The 22,923-nt window shown below is 41.1% G+C and overlaps 1 protein-coding gene across 1 annotated transcript; it reads right to left on the bottom strand.

Moving 5' to 3' along the window:
* Positions 1-9,841: 9,841 nt before the first annotated feature.
* Positions 9,842-13,230, bottom strand: LOC118932616 (olfactory receptor-like protein OLF3). The gene has a single exon (XM_057505021.1). The coding sequence runs from the start codon at positions 10,914-10,916 to the stop codon at positions 10,134-10,136; it is 783 nt and encodes a 260-aa protein (XP_057361004.1). The 5' UTR covers positions 10,917-13,230; the 3' UTR covers positions 9,842-10,133.
* Positions 13,231-22,923: the final 9,693 nt, after the last annotated feature.

The raw sequence follows: 22,923 nt of genomic DNA, 5'->3' as shown, positions 1-22,923 counted from the left end.
CATCCGTCTCCCAGGCAAATACCAGTAGCTCTCAGCACCACCATTTACGTACCTACTCATTTACTCAACTGTCTTACCACCTTCTCAATATTCATTCGTCCACTTATTTACCTGCCCACCCACCCATTTATGTATTCTGCCATCTACCTGCCGACTCACCTATTTCCCTAACATCCATTAATCATCTACCAAATCTATATTCACCCAATGTATCATCCATGTGCCCACCCACTCATGTATTCCATCATGTCACCAGGGCTCTGATAGCACATCACCCAGGGACTTGGACAAAGGTCCTGAGATATTCTAGGCAATAGAAAACAAAGTAGAGATGCTTTTAACACCTCACCTGAATTTCTGAACTCCCATAGAACTAGCAGAATTGGTTGGTATCTTCTTTTGGGAAAGTTGGAAAAATCCCATGGCTGTGAGGGCTGTAGTCACAGTAGCCAGGTCACATCATCACTGTTTTTCTCCCACCCATCTGCAGACATCAAAGGTAGACTCCCAAATTCAAAGCTTGTGATAAAGGCTCCGCAGGACTCTCAGTCACTCCCGCTCAGAACCTTGCAAAATCTTCCTTCCTACTCACCCTCCATCATTCAGCAGACACAACAACTCTTACTCTGAAACAGTCACATGGATCCTTATTTTCCATTATCAATACTGCTGACTGCTATTCAGCATTTTTACCTAAATGCCAAATAACTCAGTGTCTTTCAATGTGTGATAGGTTTCATTCCTCAAACTTAATCAATCAGAAACTGTGCATATAGAGCTCAGCACTTACCAAATATTACAAGGAAAGAAAAGCCACACATCACTCTCTCTCATCAAGATAGATGCAAAAATCTGTGATAATACTTACTGAATCAAGGAATATTACAAGTGATAATGCTTCATGGACAGGTTGGGTTTAGTCTTGGAATGCAAAGCTAAATTCATTTTTCAAAAATTAATCAATGTATTTATGACATCACCAATCTAAAGAAGTAAAATCATACTATCCTCTCAATAAAAGTAGAAAGAGTATTTGACAAAATTCAACATTTATGATAAACACTATTAGCAAACTAGGAAAAGAGAGCTTCCTCAACCTGATAAACTCTTACTGAACTTAAAAGATTAAACCTTTTCCCCTAAGATCAGGAATAAGGCAAAGATGCCCTTCCACACCTGAGTTAATGTTGTATTAATGTTCCTCACCAGTTTTGTAAGGCAACAGAAACAAATAAAGGGCATTCAGACTGGAAAGGAAGAAATAATGCTGTCTCTATTTACAGATGACACAATTATCTACATGGACAGTACAAATGATCTATAAGAAAGCTACTAAAATGAATGAGATTAGTGAATTCACTAGATATGATGCCAATACACAAAAACCAACTGTTGTAATTTCTAGCATTAAAAATCAGAAACTGAAATTTAAAAGTCAGGGTGCTATGTATAATAGTACATAAAAACATGAAAGAATTAGATATAAATCTAACAAATATAAGCTAGGTCTGCACACTGAAAACTACAAAACACTGATGAAAGAAATCTAAGAACATCACCATCCATGAAAAAATATTCACCATGTTCATGGAGTGAAAGATCATATTTTTAAAATATTAATTCTCTCCCAACTGATCTATAGATACAATGCAGGACCAATCAAAACCTCAGCAGGAATTTTTGTAAGAATTAACAACCTGATTCTAAATTTTTGTGGCAAAACAAAGGATCTAGAGTAACTGAAATAATTTTGGAAAAGAGGAACAAAGTTGGACAACTTACACTACTGATTGCAAGCGTGCTACAGAAAAGTTCAAAGGAACAGAAGAATCCAGAAATAGATCCATACATATTTGGTCAATTATTTCTGGAAAAGATACCAAAAATATATATATAATGGGGAAAACATCAAATTTTCAACAAATGAGGAGACAACCAGACATCCATATGCAAAGAAAGGAGCTTGGATCCAGAAGCTTAACTATATACAAAAATAATTCAAACTGGGTAAGAGACTTATATTGACCAAAAACTTTGTGACCTTGGACTAGGCAAAGATTTCTTAGATAGGACACCAAAAACATGTATAAATGAGAAAAATGGATAAATTTGACTTCTTTAAAATTAAATGTTGTTTTTTAAAAGACATGCTTAAGAGAATGATAAAACAAGCCACAGTCCAGGAAAACATGCTGGCAAAACACATATCTTATACAAGACTTGCATCTAGAATATTTTAACAAATCCTCAAAACTAAATAGTAAGAAAATAAACAACGCAATGAAAACTGGACAAAAAAATTTAAACACCCCCACCAAAAATATGCGCATGGCTGAAAAGCCCAGGAAAAACATTCAGCATCATTAGTCCTTAAAGAAATGCAAATTAAAGCCACAATGAAATGTAGCTACCCATCTATTAGAACTGCTAGCCTTCAAGAAGTGATAACTGACATTAGCAAGCATCAGCAATAACAGGAGTACCTACAACTTTCATATATTACAGATGCAAAAGCAAATGCAAATGGCATGACCGCTTTTAAAAAGTTTGGCAGTTCCTTAGGAGATAAAACTTGCTCCTGTCCTAACAAACCTAGCAATAGAACTCCTATGTGGAATTTCCTTTCACCAAATTAAATCCATTTCTGTTCACCGAAAAATCTGTACTAGAATGTTTATAACAGTTTTGTCCACAATTCTCCCAAATTAGAAACAATCCAAATGTACTTTAAAAAGTTAATCAACAAATTCAGGTACATCCATACAACTGAAATATTACCTAACAAAAGAAAAGAGTGGAATCCTATAACGTGTAAAAATGTGAATGCATTTCAAATGCTTTATGCTAAGGGAGGGAAGTCAGACTCAAAGACTACATCCTACATGATTCCATTTATATGCTATTTTGCAAAAGACCAATAGAGAAAGAAATCTGATGGTTGACAGTAGCTGGTGTTCAGAAAAATGGATTGACAAAAAAAAGGCTCATGAATATGCCTGGATAATGAAACTTTTCTGTCTTCATTGTGGTGGTGCTTATATGATTGTACGCATTTTTCAAAACCTATAGAACTCTGCACAATAAAGGGTAAACTTTACTGTATGTAAATCAATGAACAATAAAATAAGGAATTGGACTTTATTATTTGTTAATCTTAACATTTAGGCCTAAAAATCAAACAGTAAGGAACTTGGAGTGGTGGCTCAACATCAGTTTTTATGGTAAAGACATGAATCCTTTTGATTATCACATTTCATAACTTGGTACCTACTTCAGACTTAAAAAGCTAAAACAACACATTTGTAATAATTATGAATAAGTCCAAATTATTGGAAATTGACTGGATTGTGAACTGCTTGAAGGTAAAGATCATTTGTTAGTTGTAAGTAGCAGAGTGTTAATTAGATATTTATTAACATTTTTATAGGATATTTATGAAATGATCATATTAAAATAATAAGCTCATTGTGTTATCCAAAATGGGCCAGATGAAACGAACAGTCCCCAAATAACCATGGCTTAACACAATAAAAATTTCTTTCTCATTTACAACCCATGTGGGTGACCCTGGTGGAGATGGCTGTTCTGCGTAGTTCTCAGGGTCTCAGGGCCTGGGCTTCCTCCACTAGGAAGCCCCCAGGACCCTGCGCTGGGCGACTCCAGAGCAAGACAGCCAACACCAGAGGCTGGTGCTTGAGAGAACCCAACAGGCTACGTCTGGACATGGCATATTTTCTTTGCATCGACATTTCAGAAGTTAGAACTTGGTCTCATGGTTACACCTCAGTGCATGGGAGGCTTACGTTTAGCCTATCTGTGCGCCAAGAAGAAGAGAAAATGCATTTTATGAGCAATTAGCCAGTCTCAGCTGCATGCACTTGACTCTGACTCAGTCTGGCTCCATTGAACTCATGCGTTTATTCAGACCTGTATAACTGAAGAGGGATCTTTAGAATATTCAAACCCCATAGAAGAAAGCCCTCGATAGCAAGAAGTCTGAAATCATGCTAATGCGTAAACACTGAGGAGCATCTAGCCTGATCATTCCCCCACCGCACCCCCAACCCCCAGTGTCCTCTCTGGAGGAGAAGCAGGAGCAGAATGTAGTCTTCAGCCTCAACAAGCCACACCAAAAATTCTGATCCAGATTGGAAATCCAATGCTTCCAAAATGGTTTGTTCTTGATCCAAGAAATAAGGAGCACAAGAATATTTTTTAAACGCTGGTGAGGAACATGTTATATTTCACAGAAACTCAGTATAAGACAGTAGTCCCTGCGGGCCGTGCAGCGGGACAGCAGGTCAATATCTACAACATTACACCTCTGCGGCAATACCTTCTCTAATCGGTGCACTGTGCCTGCAGGCCTAGTGTCTGGGTACCCGGCTCTGACAGGTGTATTGTGATAACACCAGTGCCATCTCCCCTCTACCTGTTCCTCAAGACCTAGTGTTTTCCATATTTGTCTGTTTTGGTTTACTGTGAGAAGGCCAGTCAGGCTCTGCAGGAATGGATGCCAGCTTCCCGAGCAGCCCAGAACAGGAGAAAGTCTCCTGATGGTCCGTCTGTGGTACAAACGTTCTGCCACTCCGTCCTTATGACCCCACATTTCCACTGGTACTTGAAGTTCTTACGGCAGATTGGGATGCTGTATCGGGACTGCGGGAAGACTTGACTGGAGAATCAAAGTGCTAGTCCATAGGGTTTTGGGGTGGAAAATACCTCTTTGCCAAGGTAGCTGTTCTTTTGAGTAACAGCTCTTGCTATGGTTAGGCCCTGGTAGGCCCTGAATGCCTCGCCATGGGCAACCAGGTCACCACACGCCAAGAGGTGTCCATCACAGCCTACCCTGAGGAACACGTCATAAAGTAGTATCTATGAGACTAGGCCTGAGCAGATCTTGAAGATTCAAGTAATTATCATGAACAGTTGGCTCACACTTCCATCGGGTCTATTCCTGCCAACCTGCCACTGAGCCTTCAACCCATGATGTGGTCTCCCATGTGATCCCCACAATTTTTTAACTGAGTAGGCGTGGCCCTGAAAGGTCATGGATGAAGTGTCCCTTCTAAAAGGAGCAATATATTTTGCCATCACTTTGTCTGGAAGGAAGATTATCTGAAGCCAAGATATGCACTGATTTAAAGGTCATGCTTACCCTTTGGCCCAGAGATAAAAGATAAAGTTTAGAAGATTAGGGACACCAAGCTTTAGGGAACAAATAGGAGTAAATTCATGTGTGTTCTATGTATTTCTCATGAGGAAAGAGGTTCTCAGTTGTCACAGGGACAGGAACACTGGCATAATTTAGGAGTCAGTCAGCCTCATTTACCAAGCACACCAGTGGTCACGGTGGCAAAGATGATGACTACCTATGGAGTCAACATATCGGACTGGTCCGTCTAGCCAAGGCTAATTCAGTCACTACCATTACTGACCACCCACCTTGCCAAAGGCAGAACCAACACTGAGCCTCCTGTGGAATACAGTACTCACATCGCAGCCTCTAAATTTCATTTTCCACCAAAAAGAACCAGTGCCTCCAGCAGAAATAATTCCAATTAATTATAAGGCAGGAAAAGTAAAAGAAAGGAGGATCATGTTGCAGGACACCAGAAAGTGAAGGAGCTGCTGAAGATGAGGACGATCAGGTGGGAAGAAAACAAAGTAGCCAATTTGAATAGGCTTTCTGGTAGTCAGAGTAATCACCCTCTGAAGATGTCCATGTCCTAATCTTCAGAATATGCTGCCTTAATAAAAAAGCAACCTGCAAGTGCGTTTTTATTAAGGATTTTAAAATGGGGAGGTTATTCTGGAAAATGGGTGTGCTGACAATAGAATCACCGGGGTCCTTATAAGAGCACAGTGAAAGGATGAGAGTCAGAAGAAAGAGACGTGAGGATGGAAGCAGAGAATCAGAGGCACAGGGAGGTCTAAAGATGCTAAAGTGCCGGGCTTGCAGGTGGAAGGACGGTCCATGAGCCCAGGAACGGACACTTTCGGGAAGCTGGAGGCAGGGAATCAACTTCTTTCCTGGTCCTCCAGCAAGGAGTGCAGCCTTGTGGACACCTGGAGTTTGGCCAGGTGAAACCCATTTCAGACTCCTGACCTCCAGAACTGGAAGATGATAATCTTGTGTTGTTTTAAGCCACAGAATATGTGGTGATTTGTTACAGAACCAATAGGAAATTAAAACAGGCTCCCACTCAGCAAATACGGGACAATTTGAACATCAACAGGATAATGACCGCAAGAATTTAAAATACAGCAAGTAAGTTAACATTGATGAGTTCATAATGATAAAAAAAAAAAAAAACCTCACCTTTTTGGTTGTATTAAAAAAATAATAAAGAAACAAAAAAAATAAAAATTTATTCTGCCTTTCCTATACTAGCTATACCTCAGGAAGGAAAAAGAGGTATGAGGAGGAAGTTTCTGTTTGTAAATGTATTCTGGATAATAAAGAGAAAAGAATGACAGGCTATCACCACCTTGGGACCCACGAGAAACCAACGGAGCCAGGGATGTCACTGTCCACCAGGGATGACTTTGCCCTCTCCAGGGGGCATCGGGTAGTGTCTGGAGACTTGGCTGACTGTCAACACTGGCAGGTGTTGGGGGCCGGTCTGCAACTGCTGCATAGTGGGTGGAGATGGGGAATGTTGCAAAATATCTTGTAAGGTACAGAATAGCCCCGGGAAAAACAATTCCCCAGCTGGTAAAGCCAATAGACATTCCCTGCTATTGAGAAACCCTCGGCTGGGCAACATAATAACTATAATAAGGCCCAGAAAAGAGAAACAGAACACTGTCCCACTTAATAATATACGCCACCATACAAAGTACTCTTACCAGAAGAAAAGAAAGCACACTTAAATCTGATCAAGCCTCTGGGTCTAACATGAGTATAGGGTTAATGGATCACACAAAACTGCACCCCTGGGATGGCATCAAAATGCCCAGACTGCATGGAAATCCAAATGGGAAAGACAACCCTGTTTCATTCAACAAATAATTCCAATGGGAAAAAAGGAAATTGAGGTTGTACCTGTAGGTTAGACAGGTCTTCAGAGACATAGCAGACTGCAGTGTAAGATTATTTGGATTCTTATTTGGATTCTTATTTGAACAAACTTATTTTTATATACATATTAGGGTTTGGGTTTTGTTTTCTTTATTTACAAAACATTTCAGTGACATTTTTATGGTTATTAGATAATGAACAAAATTTTAATCGTCCAACATTTGTAAGTGCCCAAGTTCTTAAAAAGTTATATTTAATGACGTTATTGTTTAGAATACCATCTAATTCTGCCCTGAATCTACAGTACTTTCCTCCCTTATGTCAGGAATGTCATTCACAAGAAATTATGAATGAAGAATGTCTACTGTCTCAATGTATCCAAGAATGAAAATTTAACTCACTTAGAACAGAAAGTCTTTGGGGGAAAAAAAAACCTATAAAATGGAAAAGATAAAAGTTGGAATTTAACATGTGGAATATAAGATTCCACTAGGCTGTTTCTAATACCTAAAGACCACTCTCAACATTTCTGCTTCCTGAGCAATGAGGATTTGGAAATCTTTCCAGATGAAGCCAAACAAACTAAAGTGCTGGGTGATGACGAAGGAATCATGGGATGGGAGGTGGAGAGAGTCACACTGTGACCAAATACCAGTCCCAGCAAGGAGGATACAGCATCTTCAACTATTCTGCTCCTTGAAGTATCATGTGGATATTTGTATTTTGGGCTAATTTTCTTCTTTCATCTCTTTCTTCTACCATTTTATATAAGGTGTGTACAGATGGCATATTTTTTGTTAACTGCACAATTTAAAGAATATTTAGACAGAATTGTGGCATTTTAGAGGGTGAACGGGATTCTTATGGGAATTCCAAAGTGGGAGAAGACCAAAGTGTTCCTCTGAGATCTCTTTTTAAGTCCATGACTTGATTTGACTTTTCTCTTTCCTTATTGCCACTAGTTTAGCTCAGATTTCTTTAATTCTCAATATAATCCTGGAGCAGCCCTCTAACTGGTATCCTTGGCTCTAATCTTTTCATCCTCTGACTCATTTGCTTAAGTGATATCTCAAAAATGTAAGTTTTATCAACCTTTGCTCCAGCTGAAAAATCTTTAATGGCTTCCATTTGATGTTAAGATAAAGTTCAAAGTAAAATGGCATTCAATGCCCTCCAGACTAGGCACAGTCTGACACCTGCCTCATCCTCAGTCACCTGTGCCCAGCAAGCACGGCTTTAGGACATGGTTGAATTCATGGCCTCGTCCGGCTGTGCACAGTTCACAGGATGCTCCTTTGCCCAGGTCGCTTGTCATCTACATTATTTGTTCTCACTTTTCTGGTCTCCACCAGGACCTCTTCTGGTCCTTTCACGAGGAAGGCTTCACAATCACCCTCAAGGCTTGCTCTCCTCTCTGTCATCACTACGATGCAGCCAGATCCTTGTCATATCCTTATAAGGATTATTGTGTTTCAAGAACCATTCGTTGTCACTGACACACAGTAGACAGCACACTGATATTTCTGAATTAACATCAAGTGAAATTTATCAGACTAGCATTGATATCTTTTGGAATAACTGCCTATATTGCAAAATTTAGGATTGATTACATTTAGGTAGACCTAAAACGTCAAGTGAGCTTTGGGTACATGAAACTTCAGCACTGTTTGAATGCTGAGATTCCGTGATAAAGTTTCAAAAAAGAACTGCAGATCAACTGACTTAAAGAAGAGACAACAGCAAGGAAGAACTTGAGCCTTCAGGGGGCTGAGAAGACAAGCTATTATCACATTCGTTTGCTCTTTCCCCTCCCTTATCCCTGTGCTGTTAAGCTTCCCCGTGTTACCGTATTTAATCTATGCGTCTTCTAAGAGGCACGGTCCACGCTCAGACTAGTCTGCCTCGGTTATTTACAAGATCAACGAGGGCCTATTGTGTATGAGAGGAGGGATGGAACAAGCCCCTGAGCGTGGTGGCATCTGCACAGCTGACGGGACTATCCTGGTCCCCACAGCACAGATTAAAGTTGTCCCATCGTTCCTCACATTTTGCTGAAGAATCTGTCCTTTCTTAGATTACTTGCGACTTTTACATTCCAAACATTATTTAATATTTCATGTGCTTATTTGTCTCCAAAACCTCAGAAAAAAGTTTATGGGTTTTTCAGAGATTGGAACACTTTTAACATTTAATGGTACCCCTTATATATGCAGTAAAACTCCCCTCAAACAGTGTGTATGCTACCCAGTGTTGCCCGAAATACAGATTTTCCTTGGCCAAAAATAACTGCATGTACAACAACATTTAGTTGCATTTCTCTTCGTGTAAAATAAGCCCTTCAGTTGCTGCTCCTCCACTGAGTCACCTCCAGCACTCATACACACACATGACACCCACATGTCGCAGGTCCAGCACCAAACTTCTCCAGCAGCTTTGACAGCCACACCCCTTGGAGCACTGACGCACATAATTACCCCATGTGACGACCTGTGTCATGCCATTTTTCTAAGTGAGTCTAAAAGGTGAAAATGTTTTTTGTTCCCAATGGCAAACACGATCACCTGGCAAAAAATGTGGATGAGTAATAACCAGTGGTCCAAAGCAAGATCCATGAATAGCTTCATGATTACAAACAATGTGACAAATCAAGAGAGTAAATTTTTTCCTATTAATATTAAGCCAAAGGAAAAGAGATTGAGTAATTATGAAGTTCTATTATAGCAGCGCCTGATTTATCTGAACATGATGCCATGCCACACAAGACACCCCCACATCCCACACCCAACCCAGCCACTCAGCCTCCTGCACAGCGTCACCAGCACATGTGTCCTCATCCATTCCTGGTTGCCAGGGCGATGCAGCTGACGCCGGTCGTATCTGAGTTGGGGAGGAGAACTCGTAGGCAAGGCTCTTTCCTCTAAATGATGCTCATGATTCACCAACTTGTCAGTTTAGGTGTTAATCCAGATAATTGCCCTAATAGTTTCTTACAGGCCCCCTTCACCTCCTTGTTCCTTAGACTACAAATCATGGGGTTCAGCACAGGCATCAAAATAGCATAGAAGACAGAGATCAACTTCTCCTGAAGGACAGCAGGGCTGGAACAGGGCTAGGTGTAGGTGAAAATGGCCATGCCATAGCACAGGGCAACCACTGTGAGGTGGGAGGCACAGGTGTGGAAGGCCTTCCTCCTCCCCTCTGTGGACTGGATCTTTAGGATGGTGGAGATGATCTGGATGTAGGACAAGAGAACCAGGCAGAAGGGTGTCATCAGCAGGATGAAGCTAGAAACCATGATTGCAACCTCATTGGAGGAGGTGTCCACACAGGCCAGCCTGAGCACAGCTAGGAGCTCACAGGATATGTGATTGATATACTTGTTCGTGCACATGGGCAGCTGAAAGGTGATGGCGGTCTGCACAAGGGCGTTGACAGACCCACTGACCAAGGACATAGTGGCCAACCTGGCACAGAGCCCTCCGTGCATGATGACCGAGTACCTCAGGGGGTCACACACAGCCACATAGCAGTCATAGGCCATCGCTGCCAGTAGAACAAACTCAATCCCACCCAAGTCCAGGGACAAGAATAACTGGGTTGCACAGCTCACAAAGGAGACAGCTTTATGTTCTGCAAGAAGATGCACCAGCATCTGATGGATGATGGTTGTGGCATAAGACACATCAACAAGGGAGAGGTTGCTGATGAAGAAATACATAGGAGTGTGGAGTCGGCTGTCCAGTCTGATCAGAAGGACAATGAGGAAGTTCCCCAGCACTATCGCTAGGTACATGACCAAGAACAGGATAAAGAGGGAAACCTGAGTGTCCCAGTCACTGGACAGGCCGAGGAGGATAAACTCTCTCACCCATGTCTGGTTATCTGTGTCCATTTAAAAATATGAGGATTATTAATCTGCAGAGAAAGTCAGAAATAACAAGTTATTGAATCAAAGAAACATAAAAATAACATTTTGTGAATATAATTGGGTGGTCTTGGTTTCAAATCAGTTATGGACAAAGATGACAGCTTTCATATAAATATACATTATGTCCAATCCACACCAGAGACAGGCCAGAACCTTCATAAAGACATGATACGTTCTTAGGAAGACCTGAGGAATAAGGTCTCCTTATCTCTTAAAGCCTGGGGATCATTTGGTGCTATTTTAAGAGCTCTATTTTTTTTACCAACTTACCTCAGCTTCCAAGGTGAGGAGAGCTTGACAGGTTACCAATTACGTTAGGTAAATGACAAACAAATAAGAAAAACCTGGTTGGAAAGTTACAAAAACTACCATAAACTATGTTAACTAGACCCATCATGATGAAATGAGTAACTCCATTACAGAAGGACATATTGGGAAGAGGCAGGGCCTCAGGAAAGTACTGGAATCAGAGACCCTAGGTTTCAAACCTACATTATTTAGCAGCTATGTGATTCTGGTTTAAATGATGACCTTTTACCTGAAACAGGGAATGTTACCCAGCTCGAAAGTGCAGTTCAGCTCAAAGACAGGAACTGTGGAGACAGCACTTTGTGAACTGCTACTAGTAACAGGGCTACAGTGGCTGAGAACTATAGTAACATGACCCCTGCCTTGGGGCAAAGAAGCACATGTGCTTTTCCCATGCACCTCCTCCATAAATTCAGACACAAATAATATGGATGCAGTCTTTACTAGAACTGAGGGCCTATGAATGGACAGGACACATTGAGGACCTGGGGACCTGGGGACATCTACTTTGGCCTCTTCAGTCTTCAGTGGGATAGGATGGGGTAGGGGACTGGAATTTTACCTTGTTCTTTCTCTTTTTCTCTTTCAACATACTGCTGCTAAGACACTACCCTTTATGTATGGGATCAGAAGAAAGGAAACGAGAGTGTGAATACTTCACTTTCTCAGTACAAGAGAGGAAGGGAAAACACATGCTTGAGGCAGAAGCAGCTAGGGATTCATGCAGATGTGCACCGGAATGTGATGTTTCTGTTGCCAAGTAAGTGCTTTTGCAGTAGAACTAGATGTGGCAAGATCATTTTGAACATTAAGCAGAAATGGTTTCATTTGATAAAGCTTTGTGTAAGACTGACACTCTCCCCATTTCTCCTTGCCTAGTCACTAGCTTTCTTGTCTTGAGGGGAACAAAATAACACAGAGGACACAGAGGTGGGAAGGGGGCTTGAGGGCAGACACGAGCTGCTCAGCCATCCCAGGAAACACAGTGGCCGGACTGGGCTCTCTGTGCAGAAAGGTGAAGACTGTGAATGCTTCTATTTGCTGCCCTGATGAAGGACAGCACAGAACAGGTAGGTCCAGAAATGTGCACCTCTTTCACGTTCAGTCACGTGCAGTTCTTAAGCCTCTTTCCTCGTGTCCTCCTCAAAACCTGACCTCCACACGGGGCCTCCTCTCCAGCCCTGTCATGATCTCACACCACCAGCCCTCCCTTTGCCTATCTTCAATCATGGTCAGACTGAGAAAGCATCTACTTGCATCAAAGAATACATTCACATTTAATTCTGAAACCTCAAGAAAATACTGATCTTAAAAATCTGTTAACTGTTGTTAAATTCATAGCAGACCAGAAGCAGAAACCAGGCATTTCTAACTACTTGGCAAACAACTATAAAGTGCCATCTTAGCTAGGTCCTTGGATTTCAAACTGAATATTACACTTCCTTGTGCTCAAAGACCTAACCCACCCATGGAGGAAAAGGCGCAGAACAGACCAGCATGTTCCCTGCTGCCCTGGGCAAGCTGCCTGGCGAACATGCCCGTGATGACTCAGTCTGTGCCTCTCACCCACTCTGCACATCTCTCCACTACTACTACAGCCCATGTTATTACAAATGGGTGACAGTGCTCCATCTCAGTGCGAGTGGGAGCTTCAGAACAGTTTCTGCTTTGCATCCATTCTCCTCTGCTCCCTGGACGTTAAAAGCAAACCATCTGGCCTCCCTGCATCTCCTAATTCTTCATCTGTACAATGTGGAGAACACCGGTCACCAGGAAGGGTCATCAGTGAAATGCAAGAATTGAAGGTCTAACCTTCCTCTTCTAGGGGTGAACAGGGCACCCATTACTTGGCAACGACAATTGATGTAACCTTTGATTTCATGCGCTCCACCTCAGGGTCTGGTTCCGGGCCATCCTGGGGTTTCTCTTGCTCCTGATGACTCCTTTTCCCTCATCATAAAAAAATACAGATCTCTCAGTGTGGGGAGAGGAATCTTTGCTATTTATCATTCCACTTGTTTTTCCCTTTCACATCCAGACATCTCAAATAATCGCTGTCCACTAGCTGGGGTTATTTCCTCCTCACGTTCACCCTTTCAGCCATGGAAATGTAGGTTTCCTCTCCACCCATCCACGGCCATGGCACTCTGCCAGGTCACTGTGGACTCCAGTCATCCTGCCCGACACTGTCCTCGGATTCTCACTGGCCGCTGAGCTTCTGACAGTGGTAACTATTTGTTCCTTCAGACTCTCAGCCCCGTCACAGCTTTCACTCCCAATTATCCTCCGAGCTGATATTCCTCATCTGCACCCTTGGGTAATCTTCCTAAGTCCTCCTGCTCTGTTACTGGGAGAATTTTGTAAGGTGCTGTGTTCACACTTGGTACTCTCCTTTCTGTAGTTTTTTTCTTTTTTTCCCACAAACAGCTTGTGGTTTCGAACTGCAATAATTCTTATCAAGTATGGTTAGCTCACTCTCAATTCTACATCTGCCTCCTAGACTCCCCTCCCAAGGTCCGGGCGTTTTCCCCAACAATGTTACTGAATGTCCCAGAAATCTGTCCCCAACAAACGACTCCACCCACCTCCCCACACACTCGATTCCTTCCCGACTTCATTTCTGCCACTGGAACTAAAATTCTCCAACTCTCCAACACCTGGGGCTTGAATCTCCCCTCCAACTCACCTCTCCGCAGAACAGATCCTCTTCCTTCACTTGCTTTATTACGCATCTCCCACCCGTCCCGTGGTGTTCTCCAGTTACACTTGCTCTCGCGGTACCATTTTATGCAGCACAAGGGCTTCCTTGTGAATTTTTCTGATGCAACCTCCACACACCACACCTCCTACACACTCCCTCCAAATCAAACGTAAAATACAAATTGACCCACATCACTTTCATGCACAAACAGATCTGTGATGTCTAAATATACGCAGAAGTAAGTTTATCCTGGACAGAGAAATTTCCACACATTCCACAACCTGGTCCTGTTCTGTTTCTACCTTTTGATTTCATTATCTCTCGCATTTATTATCAAACTGTGTATTTTACAGCAAAGCATTTTATTAAATTAAACTATCAATACTATATCTTTCATGGATATGTTAACTGATTATTTTTATCCCATCAAACTACTTATTATTCAAGGACCACTGCCTCATTTCAAAATCAGTAATATCCAAGTATACCTTTTGTCCACACTCATGTAGTCCCACCTGCGATGCACATTAAAGAAAATAGAAGTAGCATCAGCATCTGGAAAGCCAAATGAAGGAGGAAACCTGTTTCCAGAAGATGCCTTTAACACACCCTATGGTGAGTACCCCAGGCTGCTCTGGGACCAGCTCCGTGTGAGCAGAGCTGGCTTCGCATCCTGGCAGGACCAGATAACATGCTTCACACCTCACCACTGCTGTCGGGAAGCCAGAGCTGGGTCTTCTCAGATCTAACTAACGTGTAGGAGCTGTAGCTATCCCTAATCATGTGTTCTTCCTGGAAGTCAGATTACTGAGGGGAAATGTGGGAATAGTGGCTCCATTTTTCCGTGCAAAGAAAACAACAAAAACCTCATCATGCCAGGTTAGGCATGCAGCTGACGTTCAAAGTCCGTGTTGACAAAGACCACAGTTCAGAGGCAGTTCCCTCTAGCTCCTCCTCCTGCACTAGTGGGCTTCCTTTTCCATCCCAGGACTTGCCCACACTCTGGCTGCTTTACCATAATGTCAGGGCCATAAAGCTCCTTCAATAAATAAGAAAATGTGGACACATTTCTTATTTTACATCTTTTGGGTCAATGTGCTCCTACTCAACAAGTCTCAAACCTTACCTCTCTCTCTGTTTGAGCTTTCTTTGCCGACTCAAAACCATACAGTTCTGTCTACTCAGAACACAGTATTGCAGAACATCACCCTGTGGTGCATCTCCTCAGACATGGCACCATGAAGGAAGGACTTCCTAATGCCTGTGTTTGTGAACTATGGAGGGCGCAGGGCAATTACTGTGCCACAGTGAATAGAGCTCATATAGGACTTAATATGAAAGGCACCACCGAAATATACCATGCTTATTATCTCTCTAAAGTACTTCTACTAAAGCCCTAAGTCTGTTACTTTTATGTTAACCATTGTCCTCCTGGTGAAATGTTTACATATGAAATAATATTAAATAGAGGTTTAAATTATCAAGTACCTAATCTTTATTGTGAACTTGTATGTAATGACACTGACATTGCAGGAAAAGTCAGCAGTGACCTATGGACAGCAAGAGGAAATTTTCTCAAAGTATTACCTTTCCAGAAACACATTTCTCACAAAACCACTTTTATATGACACAATATGCCTAGTTTAAAAGTTAAATTTTAGTCAATCACTATAACTTTCTTTAAAGAAAAAGCAAATCTATTCATTGATTCCATGGAAACTGTTATCTTTTCTGTATAATAAAAATTAATGGAAATTATAACAGGTTGAATGTTATTTTTCAACTTTTTTTATCTCCATAAGTTCAACCACAATAGTTTTTCCTATTGTTTCAATCTCCTACTACATGACAACATCTTCATCTGAAAATGTATCACTTGAACAAAACAATAAAGACTGAATAATTCAAACGACTATGCTAGATGATGCTAAAACCAGGACGAGTCTATAGGGGCGGGGTGTGTAAACTTAAACTTTCACTTTAGCACATTCCCCCTTTATCTGAGTTGCCTTCCAACTTCATCTCTGAACAAATGGCCCCCTGCCATCTCCGTGACTCTGCACCAAGGCCTGCCTTCCAGTACAAATGAAATGGCTCACACACTAAATTTAACCTTTCCTCTCCCCATCTTAAAAAGAATATCAGTAAAGTCAAGATCTTAAGGCAAGTTAAACATATTTCTAAGGATAAATTCTCAGGCAGTAATTTCTAGTAAAATTTGCAAACACCTGGTGATTTGGAGTCATGGAGATCAGGCATGTCCACCTGGTCTGTATGACTTACTGCAGCCCTACCAGCAGACCCTCCGGGGGGACACCCCTCCCATGCTGAGTTCCCCGCAGCCCTGCAAGACACCTGAGGGAAGGGTATTGCACAGGTAACAATATGGCTTCTCTACATGAGGTGCCCTTTCAGCCCTTTGCCACATCCTCCCCATATTCCTGCTCTTAGTGTTGATGAGGCCTTGAAGAACTACAAGCAACTGATCAGCAAGAGGAATGAAATCTGACCCACAGACAAAAGCACATGAACACTGGCAAAATTTTCACTATGTTGGTGCTACACAGACAGGATTATCTGTGGTTCTCTGGAAATGTCTTTGGATAATGTTCACATTTATTAATCAGTTTCTAATTGCATTTATTTTTTGTTGCTACTGCATGGGCAAACACTCCCAAATATTCCATTTTCCTTTGTAAGGAAGGAAGTGTCCAGGGCTTCACACGTGGGTGTCTTTTTCCATTTGCCACAACATTCATTGCTACATTTTATGATCCCACCCCTGTGTACTGTACATTTAAAATTAACACTTTCCAACTCTCTTAGCTGTTTCAATAAATTATCTTCTCCCTCTCACCCTACATTAGGAAAAGAGAAGTATTAATTTTGAAAAAACTCAGGAAGTAGGCACACTATGGTGGGTTTCCTCCCTATCTCACCTCCAAGAATTATATTTCAGAATAATATTCCTTTCCACTATTCATGCCAATTCAAAAAGCACAAAATCTTGGATCAGCCCCAAATATCCAAGTTGAAACACAGTGAGCTTAGGGGTCAGCTCACTACCCAAATTATCTTCCATTCTGTATAGAGATGAAGCCCGACAGCTAAGGGACAGAGAGCCAAAAGCCCTTCCTCCCTGGAAAGTTTGAGCCTCATCTTTTCTAAAACTCACATTCAGTCTCACTCATATTTGGTCTCCTTACTGGAGTCATCTACAATCTTAGGTGAGATAAATTTTACAACTCCAGCGTACAAAAGTAGAGCACATAAAGGTAAGTCCCACAGCCTACAGATATGGTTTATCTCATGCTGGTTACAATAAATCAAAACCCTACTTTTACATAGTTGAATTGTGAATGAAAAAGGCACCTTCATTTAGAGAGATTCATCTGCCCTGTGGCTGAACATTTGTATGTTGTGTACATGAATTCACCCATCATGGGCAGGAATATCTGCCATCACCTAATGTTTGGAACAGAGAACCCAAAGTCTGCTTCAGTGGGTCATTTCTAAAACCTCATTTTCTATGCTCAAAACGCAATTAGTTTTCTACTTCCTATCTGGATTTTGTCTCCTGCCTTTACACATAATCAGGGATTACTGAAGCCCAGTTTCTCTAGTATGTCTAATCCCAAAATCACCTATGATGACATATTTTCTCATGATTTAATTCTGTAAACGGCCTTCTTCTTTATATGTCTGGCCCCCCTGTAGAGAAGACTAGGACATTCATTTGCAATAAAATTCCCTCAGTCTACCATTTTTCCACAGTGCAATCACGACAGCCCATTCTTCAGGGGCATACCCCAGAAATGAGTCCGGAGTTCCTGGTTCACATTCTGAGACATACATGACACTGAGCAATCCATTTAATCATCCGACATTTTCATTTTCTGTCACTGAAAGGAAAATCAAAATACTCTGTATACATACCATGAGGGCAGTAATTGAGGTAGACATCAGAGTAATTAATGATTTATCTTTCAGGAAATGGAATATACACCTACTACATGTTCATGAATATTAGTTCCTTAAACTATCATTGTACAGATATGGACTTGTCCTTTACAGTCTTGCCCAAAAATGATGTAGAATTCATGTATAGTATTTGCAGTTTCTAAATATTAATCATTCTCTTCCACCTACCACGCCTCTTTTCTTTCTCTTTATCTCCTCCAGTAGTCAATTTGGAATTGAAATCCCTTAGGAGAGAAAGGTACCATGGCCCCCAGCTTCAAGAAAGCAGAATTCGTTCACATTTGCTTTACTACTCGGGCTGAGATTTCAACTGAAAAGGCCCTGACAGATCAGATCCCTTCTCCCTTTCCTGCCCTAAAAACCTGTTTACACCCACCCTCTGTTGATGCCTCTTCTTGATCTATCAGACATTGATCAGTGCCTGACTCACAGGGCATGTTTACTTCACTCCAGCGCTGCGCTGGGCTCTGAGGGGACCTTCCCGCCAACACAGCGATGGACCTCAGAGAGGAACAGTCCCAAATGCCTCAAGCTCCGGGGCTGAGAACGCCCCTGGGATGAGGTTAGCTCGTGAGGAAAACTGCTGGGAGGAAGCTCACAGGCGCCCCCAGATTGGCTCCAGCACAAACCTCATGAGGTGCAGCAGCGGCTGGATTAGCGTGCGGGGCTCACACATCCCGGCAGGAGCTCCATGCAGGACAGTGTCACCTGCTGTCACTGCTCCCAATTCTCAAGGGCAGGGCCTGGATGCCTCCCTTCTTCTCCCTGAGGTGGGCTAGTCTCTCCAGCCGTCCTCTTCAACCTGCAACAATCCGCTGGAGCCTATGGGCATTCAAAACCCTTTTCTGAGGGGATAGGATGGTCTCCTACAGGACCATCCTATCCCTTAGGATTCGTGGCCCTATTCGACTGGGCAGGAACTAGACCTGCACCAATCCTGGTGAAAAAAAAACAAAAACAAAATAAAACACAGCACCAATTATCCTCCTCAGCTCCGTGACATCCTTACCTCTCCGTCTGCCAAGAGGAGAGCTGTTTCCACTCTCCTAGGATATGTGCAGAGTGCACTGGGCTGCTGACAGCATTGCAACTGTGCAAGGACATCCGAACACATCTCTCATGCAGCTCTTCAAGTTCCAAAATAATAGCAAGATAGAAATATTTATGACACAAATAAAATCTATAAAAATAGTTTTATGATCTCAATGGAAAAAAAGGAAAAGAGGATTAAGATCCTTAATAAGGAAAGTAAAATTTGTACACACCTCTTCAAATTTTTAATGTTTAGGATTCCATGTAATATTGACAGAATGCAGACATATTATCACCTCTGATGTATTAGTGAGGCATCATGCACACTTCAAGTGAATTATTTATCCATTTGTCTACCAAGTCAAACACCCAGTGAATCTCAGCACCACCATTACTTTTCCAGTTAGAGCAATCTCAGGACTCACTCACCCACAGGCTCATTCACAGGCTGACTCACCTATTTCCCCAAGATCCATTAATTATACTCGGAGTCCTCCAGACTCACCCAGTGTACCATCCTCCTGCCCACCCACTCATGTATTCCATCATTTCACCAGGGCTCAGATACTATAGCACCCGGGGACGTTGACAAAGGTCCTGAGATAGTCCACGCAATAGAGGGGGAAGTGGAGATGCTTCTCTTTCCTCCCCTGAATTTCGGAACTCACAGAATTGACAAAATCAATTGCATAGTTTTTCTGAGGAAACCTGGGAAAATTCCATGGCTAAGGGGCTCTAGTCACAGTATCCAGAAGGTCACATCAATACTGTGTCTCCTTATCATCTGCAGACACCAAAGATAAACTCCCAAATGCCAAGCGTGTGACAAGGACTCCATAGACTCTCACTCACTCCTGTCAATATTTGGGGAATCAAAATTTGTGAGAATAACCCTCACCCTCCATCTCCAGGCTAGCAGGGATGAGCAATTAGAGACAGCTGTTTGCCACCAGGCAGAGGCGGCACTGGAAAGGCACGCTCTCTGACGTGCAGTCTCACAGGGAAGGCTGAACACTAAGGGTAGAATAGCAACACCGGGGAACACCCTCCACCGCTGAGCATCTCACCGGAGGCGCAAGAAATAAGACAGAAAATTGAATTTGTTGGTGCGCTGAGGAGAAGCAGAGCAACAACCAAACTGAAGCCCACTGCAGTCCTAACTGCACTCATTCTCACACTCTCCTCGCCAAACAAGACCACAGGACAAACAGAAGAGATGCGCCCATTTCGAGGCCTGACGCGATGTATCTCACAGTCCATCATCCTACACGCAAAAGGTCTGAGTGTCAAATCAAAACTAAAGGTCAGATGAAAAGGCAAGAAAAATTACAGTATCACTGAAATATGAAATTAACCAGAATCGGACACATTTGGACACAGGAACCATCACACAGGAAGTTCAAACAACCTCAGAAGTGGGATTGCTGCGTTGTACAGGAGCTCTATTTTAATTTTTTGAGGACCTCTATACTGCTTTCCATGGTAGCCGCATCAATTTACATTCCTACTCACAGTGTAGCACAGTTCCCTTTTCTCCACATCCTCACCAGCACTCGTTATTTCTGTCTTTCTGATAATAGCCATTCTAACTGGTGTGAGGTGATATCTCACTGTGGTTTTCATTTGCATTTCCCTGATGATTAATGATGCTGACCATCTTTTCATGTCTGTTGGGTATCCAAGTTTTCTTTGGAAAAATTGCCTATTCAAGTCCTCTGACAATTTTTAAACAGTTTTTTTTAATTAAGCTGTGTAAGTTCTGTATATATTTTGGAAAAATAAAAATAACCCCTTATCAGATATATGATTTGCAAATATCTTCTCCCCTTCAGTTTTTTCTTCTTGCTGGTTTACTTCACTGTGCAGAGGGTATAGATTTCTAGGGGTAGTATGGACACTATAACAATACTAATTCTTCCAGTCCTTGGGCAGTAAGTATCTTTCCATTTACTTGTGTTTTCAGTTTCTTTCATCAATGTCTTATAGTTTTCAGAGTATAGGTTTTTCACCTCCTTGGTTAAATTTATTTCTAGGTATTTTATTATTTTGATGCAATTTTTAAATAGGATTGTTTCTTAATTTCTCTTTCTGATAGGCTCATTATTAGTGTATAGAAATGAAAATGATTCCTCTATATTAATTTTGTATCTTGTGATGTTATTGAATTCATTTACTAGTTCTAATAGTTTTTTTGGTGGAGTCTTTAGCGTTTTCTATGCATAGTATCATGCCATCTGCAAATAGTGATAATTTCACTTCTTCCTTACCAATTTAAATGCCTTTTTTTTCTTTTTCTAGCCTAATTGCCTTGGCCACGACTTTTAGTACTAGGTTGAATAAAAGTGGCAAGAATAAAACTGGGTGTCCTTGTCTTACTCCTGATCTTAGAGTAAAAGCTTTCAACTTTTCACTATTGGGTATGATGTTAGCTGTGGGCTTGTCATGTACGGCCTTTATTATGCTGAGGTACATTCCTTTTATATCCACTTTGTTGAGAGTTTTATTATAAGTGGATGTTAAATTTTGTCAAATGTTTTCTCTGTATTTATTGAGATGATCATGATTTTTATCTTTGCTTTGTCAGTGTGGTATATTACATTGATTGATTTACAGATGCGGAACCATCCATGGATCCCTGGAAGAGTCCCCTCTTCATCACAGTGTCTGATCCTTTCAATGGATTGTAGAATTTGGTTAATTAATTTTTGTTGAGGATTTTTCTATCTACATGCAACAGGGATATTGGCCTGTAATTTTCTTTTTTTGTGATGTGTTTGGTTTTGATATCAGGGTATGGCTGGCATTGTAAAATGAGTTTGGAAGCATTCCTTCCTCTTTGAATCTTGCAATAATTTGAGAATAAGTATAAACATTCTTTAAATGTTTAGTAGAATTCATGTGTGAAACCATTTGATTCTGGTGTTTTGTGTTTCGAGAGTTTTTTTAATAACTGATTCAATTTCATTACTTGGAATAGGTCTATTCGGATTTTCTATTTCTTTGTGGTTCAGTCTGGGAATATCTGCTTTTAGTTATTAATCATTTTTTCTAGTTTTTCAATTTGTTGGCTTAATAGTTTGTAGTAGTGTCTTGTAATTGTTTGTATTTCTGTGCTATCAGTCGTAACTTCCCCTCTTTCACTTTTGATTTTATTGATTTGGGCCATCTCGTTCTTTTTCTTGATGAATCTCTCTAGAGGTTATTGATTTTGTTCATCTTTCAAAGAACCAGTTTTTAATTTTGTTCATCTTTTCAATTGTTTTAGTTTTGTTTTGTTAGTCCCTATTTTGTTATTTCCACTCAGACCTTTATTATTTCCTCCTTTCTACTAACTCTGGGATTAATTTGTTCTTTTTCTAGTTCCTTTAGGTATAAACTTAGATTATTTATTTGGGATTTTCCTTGTTTATTAAGGTAGGCCTGTACTGCTACAAACTTGCCTCTTAGACTGCTTTGGCAGCACTGCATCCACAGATTTTGGAAAACTCTGTTTTTAATTTCTCTCAAGGTATTCTTTTAAATTTCCTCTGTCATTTCTTTACTGATTCATTAGCTATTTAGTACCATGTTATTTAGACTCCATATGTTTGTAATTTTTTAAGTTTTCTTCTTGTAATTGATTTCTAGATTTATATGGTTGTGGTCAGAGTAGATGCTTGATGTGATTTCAGTCCTCTTGAATTTACTGAGACTGATTTTGTGGCCTAACATGTGATCTATGCTGAAAAATGTTTCATATGCAGATAAGAGTAATGTGCATTCTGCTGCATTTTGATGTAATGTTCTTAACATATCTATTAAGTCCATGATCTAATGTGTCATTTAAAGCCAATGTTTCCTTATTAATTTTCTGACTGGATGATCTATCCATTGATATAAGTTGGGGAGGGGGAGGTGTTAAGGTCCCATAATATTATTGTATTACTTTCAATTTCATGTTTTATGTCT

The sequence above is a fragment of the Manis pentadactyla genome, chromosome 7 (assembly GCF_030020395.1).
Source record: "Manis pentadactyla isolate mManPen7 chromosome 7, mManPen7.hap1, whole genome shotgun sequence".
NCBI lineage: Eukaryota > Metazoa > Chordata > Mammalia > Pholidota > Manidae > Manis > Manis pentadactyla.
The sequence above is the reverse complement of the archived record's forward strand: the minus strand, read 5'-3'. Positions and strand labels throughout refer to the sequence as shown.